At 45.4% G+C, this 21964-nt stretch overlaps 1 protein-coding gene across 2 annotated transcripts in view; it reads left to right on the plus strand.

The window, feature by feature from the left end:
- Positions 1-2097: 2097 nt before the first annotated feature.
- The window catches only part of WASHC1 (WASH complex subunit 1), a 50967-nt gene continuing 31100 nt past the window's right edge, over positions 2098-21964 (plus strand). Inside the window, exons 1-2 of one of the 2 annotated variants that reach the window (XM_066633198.1) lie at positions 2098-2169; positions 11706-11860. In XM_066633198.1, coding sequence (XP_066489295.1) covers positions 11712-11860 — 149 coding nt within the window. In that variant the 5' untranslated portion in view covers positions 2098-2169; positions 11706-11711. Of the gene's footprint in view, positions 2170-2340; positions 2411-11705; positions 11861-21964 lie in introns of those variants that run through there. The other variant, XM_066633197.1, reaches the window with a different exon arrangement.

Here is a 21964-nt window from a genome sequence, read left to right on the forward strand (position 1 = left end):
GCCCCAGTGACTGCCCCTCCACCACAGGATGCAGCGCACACCCCACTGACACAACTGCACCAGCACTGGAAAATTGGATAGGATTGGGCCCTAACTCAGAAGTGTCAAATATCAGGCCTGTGGACTGGTTTCTCCACCTATTTTTACATAGTCCACCTATTTGAAGTACCACCAGAAGTAACTGGCAATGACATCATCCCCGTTACATCTGGGTTGAGAGGACAGATGTGACATGGCAAACACCAGTAAGAAGCTCAGGGTGAACAGGAGGGCTTTTTCAAGGGCGGAAAAGCACACTTTGGAGTTCTGCCCACCAAGCCGAGCCTCCTACAGCTCTTTGTTGTGTCATGTTCCTGGTCTTGCTGCTGGGTAGCTAGGGTCCAGGGGTCCTGCAAGTACCACCAGTGGTACCCATACCACTGGTTGAGAAACACAGATCTACATTTTAGGTCAGTGATTTTCAACCTTTTTCATTTCATGGCACACTAACAAGGCACTAAAATTGTCAAGGCACACCATAAGGTTTTTGGCAATTGACAACGCAGTCAATGCTACCAGTGGGGGGCTGGTATGCTACCTACGCTACCAGTGGGGGGTTTCACATCCCCCATTGGCCCTATTAATAAATGACCTTCTCCCAAATTCCTGTGGCACACCTGTGGACCACTCATGGCACACCAATGTGCCATGGCACGGTGGATGAAAATGGCTGGTTTAGGCTATAGGTTGGTTTAGAGGTGCTAGGTAAATACAGGATTCTGTAGAATTTACACAAGCTGAATATGGAGTTAATTATTCTGTGGAGCTAAGCACTTTACATAAATTAACTCATTTCTACCCAGCTCACAGGGGTGCACATTTTATCCCTGTTGCATATATGCAATGTTGGGCAGAAATAGCTTAAATTCAATATAAACAACAAACAGTAAAACGAAATCCATTTGATTAAAAAAAAACAAGCAAGAAAAGTAGTACAGCTTCCTAACTGAAGAATATCCCATTCCATCAATAAGTGATGTATTTTGTGGACCTGATCATCTTTAGTTATCACTGTTTGGGAAAACAGCACTACCTGGTGAGAACAGGGGCCATTAGGGCTGAACATCCCCTTTCTTGAATTATCCTGGTTTCTTTTACAGTGTTCTGTGGTTCTGTGTCTTGAACAGCTGGCAGAAATTTACAAGCAATTTCTTCCTCTGCATGGAGATGTTGCACTTTTGACTCTCCTACACAGTTACTACAAATGGCCCTCTCTGATCACACATACAAAGAACCTTGTGGTACCTGAAAGTAATTATCGCAGCATTATTTATTATTGCAAAATAATTTATTGCAGCATAAATGTATCCACAATTAAGTGCGGTGGGCTATAATCCTAGCCACACTTTCCTGGGAGTAAGCCCCATTGACTATAATGGAGCTTACTTCTGAGTAGTCATGCCTAGGATTGGGCTCTTAGCCTTCAAGGTGCCACACAAGCCTCTTTATTATTTCTGCTGCAGCAGACTAAACAGCCCTAAGCTAAATCCAGACTAAAATCCTAAGCAAGTGTACTCAAAAGTAAGTCCCATTCTGTTCAATGGGGCTTGCTCCTAGGAAAGTGTGCATAGGCTATCCACTCTTACCTGGGAGTAAGCCCCATTGACTATGATGGGATTTACTTCTAAGTAGACATGCATCGGAGTGGGCTGTAAGTCTGCAGTCCTATACACTTTTACATGGGAGTAAGCCCCATTGACTACAATGGGTCTTACGCCTAAGTAGACTTGTTTAGGAGTGGGCTTTAACCCATCTCCTCTTCCGGGAGTGCCCATGAAAAAGGAGATCCTGCCCCTCCCTCCCTGAAAACTGCTGCGGCGCATCAGCTTCCAGAGCTCCACCCACAAGAGGCTCGTGCCAGGCTCTTGATCAAAGGGAGGCGGCTGCAAAAAGATACACAGACATCGCGTTCGGAAAGCGCGGGTCTTTTGCACCTCCTGAGGACCTGTAGAGAGCAACTAAGGGCGGAAGTGAGTGCCTGCGGAGCCGGCTAGTGAAACCGCGTGGGCCCGAATACGGGCGGAAGTGACGGCACGGCCCAACGGAAGTAGGCTCTGATGTGGGCGGAAGTGCCTGCATCTCCTCTTGGGTACCGCTTGGAGGGGGCCTGGCTTGAGTTCCTCAGTACAGGTGAGAGCGTTGCCTTGGTGACCTCCCTCCCTCAGCTGTTAAGCGAGGCAGAGGCCCCTCTAGAGGGTCTGAGCCTGACTGGGCGTCTTCTGGGCGCTGCTGCTGGGGAAGGGCAGCACCCAGCCTCCTGGCACTTCCCAAGGGCTTCTTGGGCCTTTTCCTGCTAACAGTCTCACAGCCCACTCCCATGCATGTCTACTCAGAAGTAAGGCCCATTATACTCAAGGAGGCTTACTCCCAGGTAAGTGTGGGTAGGGTTGCAGCCTTAAACCTGGGACCTCCCTTGTGGGATGGAGCTGGATGCCACCCTCAGGCTTTCCCTCCTTTTTCCTTTTAGTTTCTGTGTTAGTCATGTGCTTACCTACAAGTTAAGAAACATGCTGGCTGGATTCCCATGAACAGGGAGGCTGCAATCCTATACACCAGTGGTTCTCACACACACCTACTTATTAGAGTGACAGTCTGTTGGGACACACCAGAACATGATGTCTTGAACCTAGAAGTGACATCATCAATTTAGACCAGGTGCAACCTAGTTTTTAGTTTGCAATATTCTGATACTACTTTGCTGTTTGTAATACAGTAGTCATCTCTAAATGGAATCCTTACAGTTTAAACCAAGTGATTGACCAGGTGCTGAGTTTTGTGAGATCAGGCAACATTTTGTTTCAGTCATTTTTGGTGCTGTGTTACACTCTGTTGGTAGTGCTCTGTGTGGAAATCCATGTAGAAAGTTAAACTCTGCTGAAAACAAAACTTCTCTGTGAATGAGCTCGGACTTATAGACAGCCTCTGTTGTGCCCACCCTGTGACACATTACTAAGACTTATCTAAGACTTTTACTAAGTTACTGATGATGCTTGAGGGGGGACATGATTGAGACATACAAAATTATGCATGGGAAGGATAAAGTGGATAGAGAGATGCTCTTTACACTCTCACATAACACTAGAACCAGGGGACATCCACTAAAATTGAGTGTTGGGAGAGTTAGGACAGACAAAAGAAAATATTTCTTTACTCAGCGTGTGGTTGGTCTGTGGAACTCCTTGCCACAGGATGTGGCAACGGTGTCTAGCCTGGATGCCTTTAAAAGGGATTGGACAAGTTTCTGGAGGAAAAATCCATTACGGGTTACAAGTCATGATGTGTATGTGCAACCTCCTGATTTTAGAAATGGGCTATGTATCAGAATGCCAGATGCAAGGGAGGGCACCAGGATGCAGGTCTCTTGTTATCTGGTGTGCTCCCTGGGGCATTTGGTGAGCCACTGTGAGATACAGGAAGCTGGACTAGATGGATCTATGGCCTGATCCAGTGGGGCTGTTCTTATGCTCTTATGACTTCTCTTGAGGCAAGCAGCCTTTCAGAACTGGAAGCAAGTTAGCACTCTGTCTTTTTCCTTTCAGGTTACAGTTGTGTAGCAGATAACTAGCACAAGGTCTGATAATCAAATTTCTAAAAAATCAATAAATATGGCTTAGTAACTTTTGTTCACATCCTTGCAAAGCTGACTTACATGCCACCTTGTAACAGGATGTATTGTTGCAGCGCAATGCTGCTTGGGAAGCACCCAGGGTTTAGAACCTTGGTGCCTGAGTGAGAGTGCTAAAAGCAGAAGCACTCTGAGGGTTTGAAAGTTAGAACTTGAGCAGCAAGAAGTCAGAGCAATGAGAGACACAGCAGACATTCAGGGAGTTGATGCAGGGAGAGCTAAGCCGAAAGTAGGACAGTATGAGATTGAGAGAGAAGTCCGTCCTCCTGGCTAGCTTCCTCAGACTTTGATTCATTCTCAAAGCACATGAAGACACTAGGGAAAATTATTGAAGGTTGCTGAAATCTGCACTGCTAAGAAACCTGTTGGCTCTGGCTTAACCGCAGTACACATTCCTAGATAAGCGCTTCTTCATAACATCCTCTGTTTACAGGCTTTGGGCGAAGACTCAGCAACTGGCTCACTCTGGTGTGCCTGAGTGGGGGGGAACCAGCAAGTTTGCCTGCCGGTTGCCATGTTACTAAGGCTAAGCCCAGCGCCTGTGTAGATAACCACTACAATGTATGATACTTACCCTTTCTTATCCTTTGAGAGACTGTTGTAGTCTTCATTTTAGAATGAAAAGGCTGAAGCTGAGCTATAGTGACTTGCCTGAGGCTACTCAATGAGCTGTATAAGGGGTTATAGCTCAGTGACTGAGCACATGCTTGGCAGGTTTAATCCTGATATCTTTATTATCCTTAGCTCTGGTAGCAAAGTTAGAAAAAGTCTCAGTTCAAGACCCTGGAGAAGAGCACCCAGTCAGACCAAACCATAATGGGTTAGACAGGTCAGTGTACTTAATAGCAAACTGAGTGATTCTACCTAATAAAATGGTACTTGTAAGAACATAAGAACAGCCCCACTGGATCAGGCCATAGGCCCATCTAGTCCAGCTTCCTGTATCTCACAGCGGCCCACCAAATACCCCGGGGAGTACACCAGATAACAAGAGACCTGCATCCTGGTGCCCTCCCTTGCATCTGGCATTCTGATACATAGCCCATTTCTAAAATCAGGAGGTTGCACATACACATCATGCCTTGTACCCCGTAATGGATTTTTCCTCCAGAAACTTGTCCAATCCCCTTTTAAAGGCGTCCAGGCCAGTCACCATCACCACATCCTGTAGCAAGGAGTTCCACAGACCAATCACACACTAAGTAAAGAAATATTTTCTTTTGTCTGTCCTAACTCTCCCAACACTCAATTTTAGTGGATGTCCCCTGGTTCTGGTGTTATGTGAGAGTGTAAAGAGCATCTCCCTATCCACTCTGTCCATCCCCTGCATAATTTTGTATGTCTCAATCATGTCCCCCCTCAGGCGTCTCTTTCCTAGGCTGAAGAGGCCCAAACGCCATAGCCTTTCCTCGTAAGGAAGGTGCCCCAGCCCCGTAATCATCTTAGTCGCTCTCTTTTGGACTTTTTCCATTTCCACTATGTCTTTTTTGAGATGCGGCAACCAGAACTGGACGCAATACTCCAGGTGTGGCCTTACCATAGATTTGTACAACGGCATTATAATATTAGCCGTTTTGTTCTCAATACCTTTCCTAATGATCCCAAGCATAGAATTGGCCTTCTTCACTACATTGGGTCGACACTTTCATCGACCTGTCCACCACCACCCCAAGATCTCTCTCCTGATCTGTCACAGACAGCTCAGAACCCATCAGCCTATATCTAAAGTTTTGATTTTTTGCCCCAATGTGCATGACTTTACACTTACTGACATTGAAGCGCATCTGCCATTTTGCTGCCCATTCTGCCAGTCTGGAGAGATCCTTCTGGAGCTCCTCACAATCAATTCTGGTCTTCACCACTAGGAAAAGTTTGGTGTCGTCCGCAAAATTTGCAACCTCACTGCTCACCCCTGTCTCCAGGTCATTTATGAGGAGGTTGAAAAGCACCGGTCCCAGGACAGATCCTTGGGGCACACTGCTTTTCACGTCTCTCCATTGTGAAAATTGCCCATTGACACCCACTCTCTGCTTCCTGGCCTCCAACCAGTTCTCAATCCATGAGAGGACCTGTCCTCTAATTCCCTGACTGTGGAGTTTTTTCAGTAGCCTTTGGTGAGGGACCGTGTTGAATGCCTTCTGAAAGTCCAGATAGATAATGTCTATGGGTTCTCCTGCATCCACATGCCTGTTGACCTTTTCAAAGAATTCTATAAGGTTTCTGAGGCAAGACTTACCCTTACAGAAGCCATGCTGATTCTCCCTCAGCAAGGCCTGTTCATCTATGTGTTTTGAGATTCTATCTTTGATGAGGCATTCCACCATCTTACCCGGTATAGATGTTAGGCTGACTGGCCTATAGTTTCCCGGGTCCCCCCTCTTTCCCTTCTTAAAGATAGGCATGACATTTGCTATCCTCCAATCTTCTGGCACCGTGGCCGTTTTGAGGGACAAGTTGCATATCTTAGTCAAGAGATCAGCAACTTCATTCTTCAATTCCTTAATAACTCTTGGGTGGATGCCATCAGGGCCTGGTGACTTATTGATCTTTAATTTATCAATGAGGTCTGAAATGTCTTCTCTTTTAACCTCTATCTGACATAACTCCTCGGTCAGGAGGAGTTCCTCTCCAGCTAATACAATTGTGTTCCTCTCCAGCTAATACAAATGCGAATTGTAACTTCTTGTAAAATGTAAGTTGTAAAGTGCAACTAATGCAAACACAGCCTCCTCATCAAAGCTCCTTTAAGGTCCATTTTGTACATTCGCAACAAAAAAGCGGAGTAGTTCGCTAGGGAGTAGTGTTACAGTTACTACAGAGTAGTTCACTAAGGAGAAAACTGTTTTATAGTAATATTTCTATACTGTTTTTCAACCACTACGGAAAGTTGTTAACAATTTTGTTTATGTCGTATATATAAATGTTTCAACTGAAGTATGTTTCTGCTTAAGTATAGGTCTCTGAAACCCATACTTATTATGCCTTCAATACATTATCTAGATCAGTGTTTCGCAAACTGTGGGTCGGGACCCACTAGGTGGGTCATGAGCCAAGTTTAGGTGGGTCCCCATTCATTTCAATATTTTGTTTTTAATATATCAGGCTTTATATTACCATGGCATGTGACTGCATTTGGGGAAATGTTAGAGATCTGTATTTTTAATAAGCTATTGTGTATATACTTTTAACTATGACAATAAATGGGACATACTGCTGGGTAAGCGTGGGTAGGATTGCAGCCTAGGATTGTTAAAAATTTTCCTGCTTGATGATGTCACTTCTGATCATGACATTGCTTCTATGGGTTGCAATAGATTCTTATTCTAAAAAGTGGGTCCCGCTGCTAAACGTTTGAGAACTACTGATGTAGATAATCTTTGCACCTGGCCTCTAAGGCAGCCAGTAGCTTCCTTCCCACATTGCAGACATGGTATTGGAGCTGAGAGATAGTGGCTTGCCTAAGACTTACAGATGAGTTCATGGCAAAGGCAAATTTGAATTGGGGACTTTCTGGTTCGCAGCATAGTCTCACAGCCCCTTGACTGATCCACTTGAATCACTATTACTAATAGCTGGCAATAATAGATGCATTTTCAGTTACTGACTGCAAAGTTCTTCTTTTCAGTGAACACTCTCCTCTGTTACTAATGTTTGTAGCAAAAATGCAAATGTTGTGATGAATGCCTTTGTTGTGACAGAAATTCTCCATGGTAGAAAAAAATGAGCCTTCCAGCTGTTAATAACATTTAGTGCAGTGGTGTTGAAACCTTGCTCTGTGTGCAGCAGGGAATTGCTAGAAGGCTGAAGGTCTGTGGAAAATGCTGTTCAAAAGTTCCCATCGCCACACCTCCAAAGGCCATGTGGAAAGCTGTTAGTTCAGTACAGTATACAGTTGCAAGGCTGCTAACCAGGACTGGCTACAGCTATCACATTTGGACAGCCCTCATGCAACTTTACTAGCCACTAGTTAGTTTCTGAGTGTAGTCTGAATCTGCTTTTTACCTTTTAAAAGCCCAAGACGGATTGTGACCAGTTATCTAAAAACAGCCTAGTTCAACATGAGCTTGCTCGGGTTTTACATTCATAGTTAGAGACTCTTCTCAAAGTCTCCCTGTCTTCTGCAGTTGGGTGGGCAAAGAGAGGTCCTCTTCAGCGGTGTCCCATAAATGAAATACCTTTCCCAGAAAAGCCCATTTATATTGCTTTTGTTGGTTCCTCTGCTTTTATCTGGTTTGACACCGTGTGTTCTTTTTCTGCTGAATATTTTATGTGATATAGTGGCTTTTAAAACTTGTGATTCTGCCTTAAGAGCTCGCCTTGAAGGATGGCATGTTGTCCTTTAATAAAACAACTGAGCCTGGGATATGGTGGGAAAAAGAGAAATCAGCAACTTTACCTAGTTACAAAGCCAGTTGGCATGCTGCCTGATTTGCTGCCCCGTGCACCTGTGTGTCAATGATGGCAAGCACCATGAAGTGTGAAATAGAAACACCTGCTTATAAATACAGACACGCATTGGCAAACTGCAGGCAGTCAGGGTACCCTGGCACGAATCGGTTTTATGTTTACCAAGATAGGTGTCTAGTTTATAATGCTTGCTTTACTTCCCCATATGCACTGATGAATGGCAAATGCCCTGTGCAACAATATGCGCTTTTCTCCCTTTTGGAGTGTCTAAAGAAGAAATAGTTCTACCTTAGCTGGAGTTTTGCACTCAGATTCCACTGTCACATCCCTAGAGGCAGGATTTTTGTCTTCACGTAGCTGGGCAGACAGAAGAAGTAAATTTAGCTTTGTTCCAGAGCAGAGAAAGAGACTCCCGGAGGCGCTGGTTCTCAGCCTCTCTCACTTTTTGTGTATGTGGGGTTTTTTTTGTCTCAGTCTGTCTTTCTTTTTAGGATATTTCCCTTTATAGGAGTTAAATATAAAAGGAAGTAAATGTTGTACTTCAAAACCTGGCAAAAACAAACACAAGCAGTAGAAAAATCTAGAATTCCTTTGGCAAGCACTGCTCTCCACTTGCCTGGTATACTGCCAGGCAAGGCTCCGCCCCCCCCCCAAATCTGACATAATTCTGATGCAATCCTTTGTTTCAAGTCATTTCAAAATGGAAAGAGCCACATCTTACTCAAGAAAGGAAGCAAGGAAAATCAAGAAGTTTATTGCCCTGGTTAGCAATTTTTAACAGGAAATTTCCCAGGTTCTGTCTTCTAGCAGTTGAAAGCAGCTTCATATGGAGAAGAGTTTTCAGCCCTGCACCACCCCTAGTGAAATTGGACTAATCCATACCTACTTATAAAATCTATGGCAGCCATTTTCAACCACTGTGCCTTGGCACACTGGTGTGCTGCTAATGGTCCCCAGGTGTGCTGCGGGAGTTTGGTGGAGGGTCATTTATTAATAGGACCATTGGAGTTATGAGCCCCCCACCAACAGAAAGGTGTGTCTTGACAATTGTCCAAAAACTGATGGTGTGCCTTGACAATTTTAGTACCTTGTCAGTGTGCCATGAGATGAAAAAGGTTGAAAATCACTGATCTAGGGTCACAACAGGTGTTCAGAGAAGCTGCTGTCACTGTCATTTTTGCTTCTCATGCCAAAAAGGAGGAAGGAATTTCAACAAAGGGCTCTGAAGTGTTGAGCCATTAATTAGACTCAGGAAAGGCACAGATGTACTTTCTAACCCCACAGGATCATCTGAGAAGAATTAGGAAATTTCTGTAAAGCACTCACAGAATACTCCAGCTTGGTTAGCATCAGGATTGAAAGGAATTGGAGGCTTCTGCTGCCTAACAGAGACTTATCCTTAGTGGAAATTAAACATGGCCACTTACAAGCTGTCTGAGTATTGAGTGGGAGAACTGGCCTTAGAAAAGATAGAATTGGTCAAGTTCAATTGACCAAATTCTGAAATCCAGCCAACTTCTGTCAAAGCTCTATATTTGCCTTCGGGCAGTTTCTCAGGCTTACAGGAAGTAATGCAAACCAAAACTGTGTTGAGGATAAAGCAAGTCAATTTGTAGCCCAGAGAGTGTGGGTGATCTTGAATTCAGGAATCCAGTATGCTAAGTGGGTGTATGTGTGGAGAGGTTAACATAGCCATTGTTTCCTGGTTGATGTTGGCGTGATTAGGTTTTTTTTTCTGCCACTCTCCAGAACTGGACTTCTGAATGATTTTCACGGTAATGCCTCGTGCCATTCTGCGATAGCACGTCCTGAAAAACCTTCATGAGAAAAAAAGCTGGAATGGGCATTTTAGATTGCAGAATGACCTGAGAAGGTTCCCTTGCCGCTGTGTTCTTCTCATGAGTCTGACCTGCGCTCTTTACCTGCATCAGAGCAGAAAGTAAAAATTGCATTCCAGTCGCCAAATCCGCCTTCCTGTTTGTCCCAGTTTACAGGGCACTAGTGCTTGTGGCTTTCTTTAGTGGGTAAGGATGACGGCTGGATCTTGTTAAGGTGCCCTACTGTTTGCCTCTTCTACCAGTACCTCTGTGCATCTGGAGAACTCTGGCTGCCTGGTTGAATTAACTTACCATGAGACTCAGCAAGGGGGTCACAGCTGTAGATGCAATCCCTAGTGGGGCTCTTGCTCACTTCAGATCTTGGGAGACCAGCTGGCTGCAGAATGATGTATTTTGACAATGACCAGCCAGAGTGTCCTGCAAGAAGGCAAAAGCTGTTTGAAGTAAGTTGATCTTGGTTCTTATGATCCTTATCCAGGCTTGTGAGCACCAGAGCTGTGTTTAGACAAGTGCTAGGTAATGAGAACAACTTGAAGTGCAGCCTGCTGAAGGGCCTAATTACACCTATACTTATGCTCTCTCCCCCCCCCCCCCCACACTTCCTTCCAGCCATCAGATGATGATTAGGCCTATTTATAGGAGCAACATTTCTTATTATTCAGTGCATTGAAACTCTTGCCAATCAAATCAGTACCATCTGCATCCCTGATTGCTGCTTAATAACACTGTGAAACACAGTTTAATTAAAGCAGGATATAAATAGACGTCATCTCTTCCCTCTCCTTTTACCTAGCTATCTCCCACCTTCTTGCTTAATTCTAAATAAATGCAAATTAAAGAGTGCTTGACTTGGAGACTGACACATCTCCACCCTCAAGTAACTCTGCTGAATCTATCTTCTTCTGTATTCTTGCATGGTTTATCTGATTTTTGCTCACTTGGAGAAGAATGTGAATGCTTTTCCCATTGGAGAGAAGTGCATACAGAATGATCAATAAAGTACAGGGCAATGCAAATAGGGTTTGAAAGATTAGCAAAGTAGCAGAGGCTGCACAGTCAGAAATGTCATGCTAATATTAAACTTGTTTGAAGAGCTTCGTGTGTGTTCAGAGAGGCTGTCCTGAATAACCAGGTTCTTTTTATGTCCTTAATACTTTCCCACTGTGAAGTACTTGGAATGAATAGTGCATGCTCCCTTCCTGTCGTGATGGATGCTGAACTACCTTCTCATTGGTTTTATGTTTACAAGTTTATAAAAAGGCACAGGTGAGTTTTGCAAGATAAACTTGGGTTTTGACGCTTGTAGAATCTGTCTTCTTGATCTGGGGAAGCAGCCATTTCATGAATGCTGCAATTCTTCTCCCTGCCATCCCCAACAGGAATATGCAACAGAGCCGCCTTGCCAGCTGAGCTGAAGGAGGGAAGCAAGATGTAGCCGGGTTCAAATGGGCTGCCTCTTACACTCGTTTGGCCCACTTCTGTCACTTTTTCATATTCCGTTTTGAACCCAGTACAGTAACTTTAAGAGATGGCTTTCATTTCTTTTCTCGGTTGTTTGCAGAGCTCCAGCCTGTCTCTCTGAATTGATACGTCTCAAGGCTCTTGACTTATTTTGATGATGGGACTGCCAAATCCTATGACCCACAGTGTCTGATGCTCTCTTTAGCCTTTCTTAACTAAAGAGAGTGTTGCTGCCACCAGGGGGAAAAAAGGTGGTGTCACAGGCACTCGGGACTTGTAATTCAGCAAAGAAAGCAGTTGCCAAACTTGACTTTACTGTTAATTGTTCTTCTCAGGCAAAAATGGGTACCACAACCCAGAAGTATTTTCTGGAAGGGCAGACCTACTCAGTGCCACTCATCCAGCCAGACCTTCGCAGGGAAGAAGCTATTCATCAGATAGCAGATGCACTTCAATATCTGCAGAAAGTCTCTGGCGATATCTTCAACAGGTATGGATTGGTTGTATTGCAGCTGGGAAAAAGAATTGGCTTCCTGCATTGTTGGAGGTGAGGGGTGCAGAGTCCACGTTGCCATTTCAGACGTTTTCCAGCTGAGGCTCCAAAGGGTGGCAAATGCTAGAATTTGTTATAGGACAGATTGCCCTCCACTTTCTCACTCCCTGCTTTTCCTCTGCATAAGAGATCAGTGCTGTGAAAGCAGCAGCTTGATGAATCCAGACATCCTTACCCTCTCCTTTAGCTATTAGGCAGGAACCGCCCCTTCTGTGTGCATTTCCCCACTCTGGACACATAATCAAAATAGAACTCCTTAGGAGCAGAATTCTTCCAGAGGTGATCATCTTGCAAGGAGAGCCTCTTGCATATCCTCTGCTATGTGGGAATGCAGTCTGAGTTTTTTTCCAAGCTTCTTTGGGTTCAGACTGGGTTCTTTGTAGACACACAGTGATAACCATACCTGACTTTGTCCTGCAAAAGACCTTTAGGACCTGGGTCCAACATGCCTCTGATTGCTCCTCTCCCTGTGTGAACCTCCCACTGGCTAAGTCTCATAGGGCCCTGTTCTGTATTCCTTCCTTGTGGGAAGCAGAATTCCTGTAGCAAGGAGCAGAGTGTTTTATGGCAGTAGTGTTACGGTTATGGAGCAGTCTCCCAGAGGGATATGCGTTCGTACCTCTTGTTTGGCACTTAGGGAAAATGTCAAAGGTGACCTGACCTTGCAAGGACTTTCACAGATAAGACTAGGCTGCGGTAACTGTATAAACACATTGAATTGTGACGTTGTTGATGGTTTTAGATATTTTAAATAGCTGTTGTGCTTAAGTTGAGTGAGATCTATTTTGTCTGTTGCCTTAAATGCATGGTGAGACTGGATGCAGATATATAAATCCCACCTCTCCATGCTCTTAAGGTAGCATGTAAGACTAAGGAGTGATGAGTGCCATTTTTCAGATACAGTTAGACAGAGAAAAAGTCTTTAGGTATATCTAGTGCTAATGATGCTCTGAGTAGCGTGATTACACTGACATTTATGCTGAACCCTCCCCCCACGTTTTTGTTACTTGGGAGGTCTGAATATGTTAACAATCTCTCTTTCCTTTTACACATCACAAATGCAAGAAGCCAGCAGCCATTTTGCCAGGCTTGCTGCTAAGGAGGTTTTGTAGCTGAGGTGTTGATTCTCTACTTCTGCCTGCCCCTCAAATGGATATCATTTAAAACATTTACACTTGACACACATGCTTTGCAACTACAGTATCTAGTGGTCCAAGGTCTTCCCCTTCCAATAGTTCAGCTAAACACAATTAATTTACCAATGGTAACTTGAGAACTAGATGTCTGAAGGATCATCTGCTCCTGCATCACTCTGTCTATTCTCTGTGACCACCCCCAGAGGCATCCCATCATTGTCTGAGATGCAGTCGTTGGGAACCTGAGACAGGATCATTTCAGTGTCCTGGCCTCCTCCCCCTCCCCCATTTTGGAACTCACTCCTTCATAAAATCAGGCTGTCCCCTATACTGCCCTCCTTTAAGCAGGCTCTTAAGACATTTTTGATTTTGTTGGCTTTTCCTTGAATTTCTTCTGTTTGGTTATCTGTGCCCTGCTCACAGTTTTGTTCTCGCTGTTGATGCTCTTAAATGTTGTTATATGGAATCTTGTAAGCCACCCTGCTGTAACATTTTAAATCAGTGTTTCCCAAACTGGGGGTCATGACCCACCAGTAGGTCACAAATTGATTTTTGATGGGTTGCAAAAGGTTTTTGAAATATTAAAAAAAAAAAAACTTTGCAAGCACACTTTCCAGTTTGCAGAAAAAAAGGAAAATCATTAGCTGGAACCTGTGGTATGAGGTCATCTTCATACCCCCAAAATTAAAATGTCACATTTTCCAGTTTGTAAACTTGTAAACTTGTAATTGGCATGCCACAGATTACATGTGAACCCAGTTTCAGTCTTTTCCTGGCCTGGAAGTCCCTAAACTGCACATCTTGCTCTCCAGTTCAGCCTTCTGGGTACCCTGGAGAGTCTAGCAAATGTCTATACACACAACTATATGTATGGTCTCCAACAGCCTTAAGAGCACAGCACTATAATAATAATAATAATAGTTGTTGTTGTTATTAATTCACATCACAATGACAACACAGCTGTTAATGATCATATACACACAAGAAACACAACATTTATCAGCTGGTAAATCCTCATCCACACGGACATCCGCCTGACATCTAGATGTAGATGCGGTACCGAAGAAGGATGGACACTGTGCCAATTATGGCGGTCTTTTGTAATTCGACTGATGTTTTTGCCGGAGCATCCAGTTGTGCAAAATAATCGTTAAATTTTGTTGATATTGTCCCTAGTGCACCAATTACTATTGGCAGCGCTTTTACATGCTTCATCCAGATACGTGTCAATTCTATGCACTGGTATTTGGATACTTTCTCCTGTTCTTCCTCCAAAATTCGTGAGTCGCCAGGAATGGTGACATTGATAATTAACACGCACCTGGCTTCTATGATGGTAATATCTGGAGTATTGGCCTCTATGCCTCTGTCAGTCTGTATCCGAAAGTTCCACAGGATTTTGACGTCTTCATTTTCTACTACCCTTTCTACCTGGTGTTGCCATGGCTTTTCTGAAGCGGGTATGTTGAACCTTTTACATAAGGCCCACTGAACTAATTTGGCCACATTATTGTGCCGTTCTTTGTAATCAGTGTTGGCTGTTAATTTTAATAATATTTTAATAAAATAAAAATACAAATTATTTCTTTCTAGATCTCTTTTTTTCCTTTTTTTTTGGTCTAGTGGGTCATGCTAGACTGTCATTTTAAAAAGTGGGTCCCGGTGCTTAAAAGTTTGGGAAGCACTGTTTAAATTATAACAAAAATGGGAAAGGAGCTGTACCTTTTTTTGCTACTCAGGAGGTGATTGGTAACTCTCTCTTGCTCTAGAAGGGAGCTAATGCCCAGAACAAACATCATGCGTTGGGTGTATTATAAAGCAACATTTCCCGTACTGTTTTACATGCTCGGCACTGCATATAAACTGGGTCAGCGGCGCCTGCATGTGCAGCATTGGCACCCCAGGGTTCTGCAGTCCTGAAAAGTTGGTGGCATTGCATACACTAGCAACGTGGTTTATACATCGGGAATGTGGAACTCCACATGGGTTTAAATGTTTAGAACGTGTCTCTTTGCCATAGGTCTGCTTCCAAACCATTCAAGGAAATGCAGTCTAAGACTGGGGTGCAATTGTGAGATCCTGCTTTATAGATACAATACATCCTGGGAACCAGGTTACCTTAAGGACTGCCTGCTCCCATACAAGCCAGTCACAGAGGCCCCACTTTCTAAGCTGCCGCTCATAAAAATATGGTGTTCAGGTGCCAGGCAGGACCTTTTCAGTGGTACCATCATACCTATGGAATGTCCTATTCAGGGATATCGGGTTAGTCATGCTTCCCAGTTTTCTGGTGCAAGCTTGAAAATTGTTTCAGTTGGTTTTGATCATCATGTCAAATTTTGCTGGTTTTACTCCAACTGTTGTGGATCTGTGGAGGTCTTATTTTCTGACATACTTTTAATGATTTCTTAATGTTCTTGAAAATTGATTTAGCATATTTGAAAAGCATGGAATAAATACAGAAGGGATGTTGTAAAAGGTAGGCTAGGTCAGAAACAAGGCTGACCCCTGAACTCTGTCAGTGGTGGTATCCAATGAACCATCAAGGTGTTTCGGAGTGCAATGGAATCAGCCTTGTGTTGGCTAGTTGTCCAGGGAGAATTGATAGCTACTTCCATGCAAATAGCTTGCCAGCTGCGCCACTCAGGTTATGCTGCGACACATAGGTATGCATGAGTTGACTGGTAAAATCTTTTATGGTTATATGCAAGGCATTGGAATATCGTCAGTCTATAAATGCATGTTTAAGGTATTTTGCATTACTTTAAGCAAACGGAATCCCCAGGCTTAGACTTGACTGGACCTCTGGAACTGCAAATGCACTTTAGAGGTTGCCATCCTGTGGAGTCTTGGTATGCTCAATGGCATGTGTGGCTCCGCTTTGAAAACTGATGTCATCTTTGTGTGCATGAGGAATGACTCGGGGAAGAATCTCACTTCTGTGTCTCGCAGAGCCCCTCCCATCTCTGCCTGCAGAGAGAACCTGATTGTGTTAGCATGCGTGTCACACTTCCAGCCTGGAATGACAACTCTGGTTCTGCTCCCTACTCTTGAGTGCTCTTCTGGCTTGTAATTACTAATTCCTTCCAGCAACAGAAGAGACTCCATCAGGCCTTTTGTTTGCTTTGCCTTTCCTCAGAGCTCTCTGATATAATTAATAATGATCTGGTAATTATGCAGGCATCTGATTAAAAGTTCCACAACCTTGGATGTTCTGTGCCAATCAAAGGGAAAGCTTTCAAGGTGAGAATCTCTGCACTTAGCAGAGAATGACCTTTTCCTTTCTGCTTCCTTCAGATAAGGTGGCGAGATCTCTTATTTCCAGAAAAGCGGTGCTTATCAGGGGCAGCATTCTGCTCCGAGCCTCAAAGAGACAGTTTGCTGGGGTTATAGATGGGAGCCCTGCCAGTGCAACATGTTCAGTGAGTGAGTCGACAGAACTTTGGGCCTAATATCAGCCTCAGACAGAAGCACTTTGGGACAAATGCGCAGTGAAAGATTTTTCTTTCTTCCATGCTCAGCTTCGCCTATAATGCAGAGCTGCGTGTGTGTCCAATTTTACTTGAGCATAGAAAGCTGCAGAGTACTTGCTGCAGAAGCCAACACCCCAAGGTTTTCTGCCTAACTCCCAGAGCACTGCCATTAGCCTTTATTGGGGGTACAGTGGGAAGTGTGGAAATGCTAGTCCAATTACTAGTAGATACAGGAGCCGCCATTTATACTCTTAGTTTGGAATGGTTTTCTGGCTAGAGACCTGCTTTTAAAACTACCCAGGTGAGTGGTTGTAGATATAAAGCCTAAGATGCTCTGTGTGGCAGAATGTCCCCTTCCAAGTTGCTAAAGTGAAAGGGAAAATGTGTTGTCATGCTTACGAGGGAAATGAAAACGGAACTGTAAAAGTCCCTTCTTTGAGAAAATTTCACTTAAGTGTGGATTTGGCTTTTGGAACACTGTGACAACTTAAGAGAAACCCCCCCCCCCCAGCCTGAGGTCTCTGTCATTCATCAGGGCCCTGCCCTTAAAGCTCTGCTTCTCCTCCTGGACACTTCTGGGGACCCCTGGAGGTTAGAGAGTTCCCTATTGCCTGGATTAAAAACAAATTGAGTATGGCAAGGGAGAAGGTTTTATGCTTATAGAGGGACAGGATCCCTCCCTCCAACAGCTATGTAAGTACCCCCAAGTGATGTAGGAAGGGAGGAATTAAAATGGCATGATGGACACTGTCCCCTGCCACCCCCCTTTTCTGGTCTCCTGAAGACTTCACCCACAGGTTTCTATCACCAGCTTTGATTTGCCTTTGAAAAAGGAGGCTCTACCTCTTTCCACCATAATCTATCACTGAACTCTCCCATCTGGGATTAATTTTACGTCTACTCTTAGGGGTAGATTTCTTCCATTCAATTGGCCCCAGAGGAGGAGATGCAGAGAAGTCACTTTTCTTAACAGGCGTGACTTCCATCAGCAGGGAAGGAACTGTCTGGAAATATAACACTCAATGGCTTGAAATATCTTCTGCTGCAAACTCCCAGCAACCCAAGTGAGAAGGGAAGGAAGAGGTGCGAAAGGTCTGCTCTTCACACTTGAATGGTAGATTACATTATCTCTCTTTGGTCCTCCTGCTTGGGTTTAATGTGATGCCATCGATGTGCTTTGCCTGCAGTTAGAAAGGTCTGAGACTTCAGGGCATGTGAAGCAGAGGCATGAAAGAGAATAAAACACAGTGCAGTTTGGAGGGATTTGTCTTGTGCTTTAAGTGCAACAGAATGGCTGCAGTCTCTGTCTCTCTCTCTCCCCTCCCGCTCCCCACCAAGGTCTGAAGAATATCAAGGGCTGGTAGCTTAATAAAAGAACATGCTGAAAAGGCAGCAGGGAGAGTCATGTGCCTTAGACTACTAGATCACACCTGGACGTAAAATGCCTTCACAGGTATAAAGTAGTCTCTGATTCCTAACTAGACTTTGTACAAGGTATTGCTGTATTTGTTCATACTAGACATGATCTCTGCCAGTAGACAACCAGCTTCACTGGAGTTGAGGAGGGGGTGACTACAAAACAGGCTGTATGCAAGCAAGTCACATAGCTGACCCGGAAGCTTTTCTATGGGGCAGGGAATATCCCCGGACATTCTCTAGCGCTGGTGTAAGAGGCCTCCTTGGCTGTTTGGCTTTTTTCTTTTGCTGTTTCCTCTTCTGGCAAGAGCTTTGCTCTTCTAAAGTAAAACAAAGAAGAGAAATTGAACATAGGGGGTGGGGGGCTGAGCTGAAGAGAAAAAGGAAAGGAGGGAGAACAATGTATAACCAGTGAGAATGAGGGGAAAGAACACTCACCATGAATACTAAGGAGGATTTTTGACCTGGATATAGATGATGCATCTATCCAAGGGAAGGAAATTCCTTCAGTAGGGTGCCCAATAAGCAATAAATTAAACAAACCCAAATAAAAACTAGCTTGAGGTTACAAAAACAGTCCAGCCTAAGAGAACAGAACTAGGAGGGGAAGGGCCAATTCCCAACCCATTAAGAGCCCCATTAGGCTAATCCAAGCAGTCCATTCAGGAGCCTGCAGAGTAGGTCACGCCCATCAGCAGCCATTTGCCTTCCTGAGCTTTTGTAAACTCACCTGGGAAGGCCAGCCCCCTTTCAATCAGGAAGGAAGGAGGGGGAGGAGCCAGCCAGGAGTATAAAGCTAGGCAGGCCATCGCGTGAGGCTCTCTGCAGACGCGTGTGGCCTCTGGGAACCAAGTGCCTCTGGGAACTAAGTGCCAGGTAAGGCACAAGAGTTTAGCATCTGGGCGAGGAGAAGGCAAGGAGACCTCTGAGTTTTGGAGAAGGAGAGGAGGAGGAGCAGCAGGAGGAGGTAAGTGTACTCATTCTAACGCTTTGTCTTTCTAACTCCCTGTCTTCTAACCTTAACCTTACCTTTAAAGCAACCTTAAATCAAAATTGAAAGTTAGCACCTAAGGGAGGTACATAGGGCTACTCGTGAGTAAGAGCAGAGTCCTACTCGTGAGTAAGAGCAGAGTCCTACTCGTGAGTAAGTGCCCAAGGGTCAGGCATTTAAATCAAAACTGAAAGTTAGCTGCACCTAAGGTAGCACTTAATCGAAGGAAGGGAGGAGGATAAAGTGAAAAGCAGGTTTTCTACTTGTTTAAATTAAACCTATACTTAACCCAGGTTAAACCTAATCTAAGTTAGAACTTAACCTAAACAGGTCAGTAAATTGGGACACAGGATCTAGAGAGCAATAAATTAAACAAACCCAAATAAAAACTAGCTTGAGGTTACAAAAACAGTCCAGCCTAAGAGAACAGAACTAGGAGGGGAAGGGCCAATTCCCAACCCATTAAGAGCCCCATTAGGCTAATCCAAGCAGTCCATTCAGGAGCCTGCAGAGTAGGTCACGCCCATCAGCAGCCATTTGCCTTCCTGAGCTTTTGTAAACTCACCTGGGAAGGCCAGCCCCCTTTCAATCAGGAAGGAAGGAGGGGGAGGAGCCAGCCAGGAGTATAAAGCTAGGCAGGCCATCGCGTGAGGCTCTCTGCAGACGCGTGTGGCCTCTGGGAACCAAGTGCCTCTGGGAACTAAGTGCCAGGTAAGGCACAAGAGTTTAGCATCTGGGCGAGGAGAAGGCAAGGAGACCTCTGAGTTTTGGAGAAGGAGAGGAGGAGGAGCAGCAGGAGGAGGTAAGTGTACTCATTCTAACGCTTTGTCTTTCTAACTCCCTGTCTTCTAACCTTAACCTTACCTTTAAAGCAACCTTAAATCAAAATTGAAAGTTAGCACCTAAGGGAGGTACATAGGGCTACTCGTGAGTAAGAGCAGAGTCCTACTCGTGAGTAAGAGCAGAGTCCTACTCGTGAGTAAGTGCCCAAGGGTCAGGCATTTAAATCAAAACTGAAAGTTAGCTGCACCTAAGGTAGCACTTAATCGAAGGAAGGGAGGAGGATAAAGTGAAAAGCAGGTTTTCTACTTGTTTAAATTAAACCTATACTTAACCCAGGTTAAACCTAATCTAAGTTAGAACTTAACCTAAACAGGTCAGTAAATTGGGACACAGGATCTAGAGAGCAATAAATTAAACAAACCCAAATAAAAACTAGCTTGAGGTTACAAAAACAGTCCAGCCTAAGAGAACAGAACTAGGAGGGGAAGGGCCAATTCCCAACCCATTAAGAGCCCCATTAGGCTAATCCAAGCAGTCCATTCAGGAGCCTGCAGAGTAGGTCACGCCCATCAGCAGCCATTTGCCTTCCTGAGCTTTTGTAAACTCACCTGGGAAGGCCAGCCCCCTTTCAATCAGGAAGGAAGGAGGGGGAGGAGCCAGCCAGGAGTATAAAGCTAGGCAGGCCATCGCGTGAGGCTCTCTGCAGACGCGTGTGGCCTCTGGGAACCAAGTGCCTCTGGGAACTAAGTGCCAGGTAAGGCACAAGAGTTTAGCATCTGGGCGAGTTCAGCAGCAGGGCGAGGAGGCCAGGGCCCCATACGCTGCCCTTCCTCTTCCCTTCAGAAGAGGGCTGCTATCCAGTGTACGGTTTTTAAAAGGACCCCTAAATAAAACAATAACAACAAAAAAGCTATGCAGTCAGACAGCCAGCAGCAGGGTGGGGGCTATCCAGTGTTCTGCATCGAGTGCCACATGTATGATTATATGCCTCTGGGGCATAAGTCATGGGTGTGTCCTAGGTGCAAGGAGCTCCAGGCTCTCAGGGAACGCGTCCGCTCCCTTGAAGCCTTGGTGGCCGACCTGGAGAAGCGCAGGCAGCCAAAGGAGGACCGTGGGGAGACTTCTGGGGACGATCAGGCTTCGTCCCAACCTCAGGCGAGCAGCTCCTCGGCTGCCCGGGTGGGAAGTCTCGGGACTGGAGGACGTCATCCTGGAGAGGAGGGAAACAATCCCCTAGGGGGGATCCCTTCTCCAGGGGATGGGCCCGTATCCGAGCGCACTCGGGATACTCCTCGGCGGGAGGGGGGTCGGGGGCTTCTTGTAGTGGGGGATTCGATTATTAGAAACATAGAGAGGGGGGTTTGCGACGGATGTGAGGACCGCATGGTGACTTGCCTGCCTGGTGCGAAGGTTGCGGACTTCACTTCTCGTCTAGACAGGCTGGTAGACAGTGCTGGGGGAGAGGTAGCGGCTGTGGTGCATGTCGGCACCAACGATGTGGGCAAGTGTAGCTGGGAGGTCCTGGAGGCCAAATTTAGGCTTTTAGGCAGGAAGCTGAAAGCCAGGACCTCAAAGGTAGCGTTCTCTGAAGTGCTACCTGTTCCACGCGCAGGGCCAGCTAGGCAGGCGGAGATCAGGGGTCTCAATGCGTGGATGAGACGGTGGTGTAGGGAGGAGGGGTTTAGATTCGTTAGGCACTGGGGAACGTTTTGGGACAAGCGGGGCCTGTACAAGAGGGACGGGCTCCATTTGAACCAGAATGGAACCAGACTGCTGGCGCATAACATTAAAAAGGTGGCAGAGCAGCTTTTAAACTGATCCCTGGGGGAAGGCCGACAGGAGCCGAGGGGCATCCGGTTCGGGACTCCTCATCCCTATGGGATGAGGATGGGGAGGTTAGAGAACAACAAGACAAAGGCAGGGTAGGAGAAGAAATTGGGAAAGGTAGGGAGATGGGATGTGATAGACGGTTTGGCACAATGAGAGGATGCGGGGACAAAGGAGTGAATAAGCAGCCCATCCTGGGGCACTCCGTGTATAAATGCTTTTATGCGAATGCCCGAAGTCTACGAGCAAAGGTGGGAGAACTGGAATGTCTGGTGACAAGGGAAAATATTGACATAGTGGGCATAACGGAAACCTGGTGGAATGCGGAGAATCAGTGGGATACCGCAATCCCGGGCTATAAACTCTACAGGAGGGACAGGCAGGGGCGTGTTGGAGGTGGGGTGGCCCTTTATGT

This window comes from Tiliqua scincoides, chromosome 7 (genome assembly GCF_035046505.1).
Source record: "Tiliqua scincoides isolate rTilSci1 chromosome 7, rTilSci1.hap2, whole genome shotgun sequence".
Lineage (NCBI taxonomy): Eukaryota > Metazoa > Chordata > Lepidosauria > Squamata > Scincidae > Tiliqua > Tiliqua scincoides.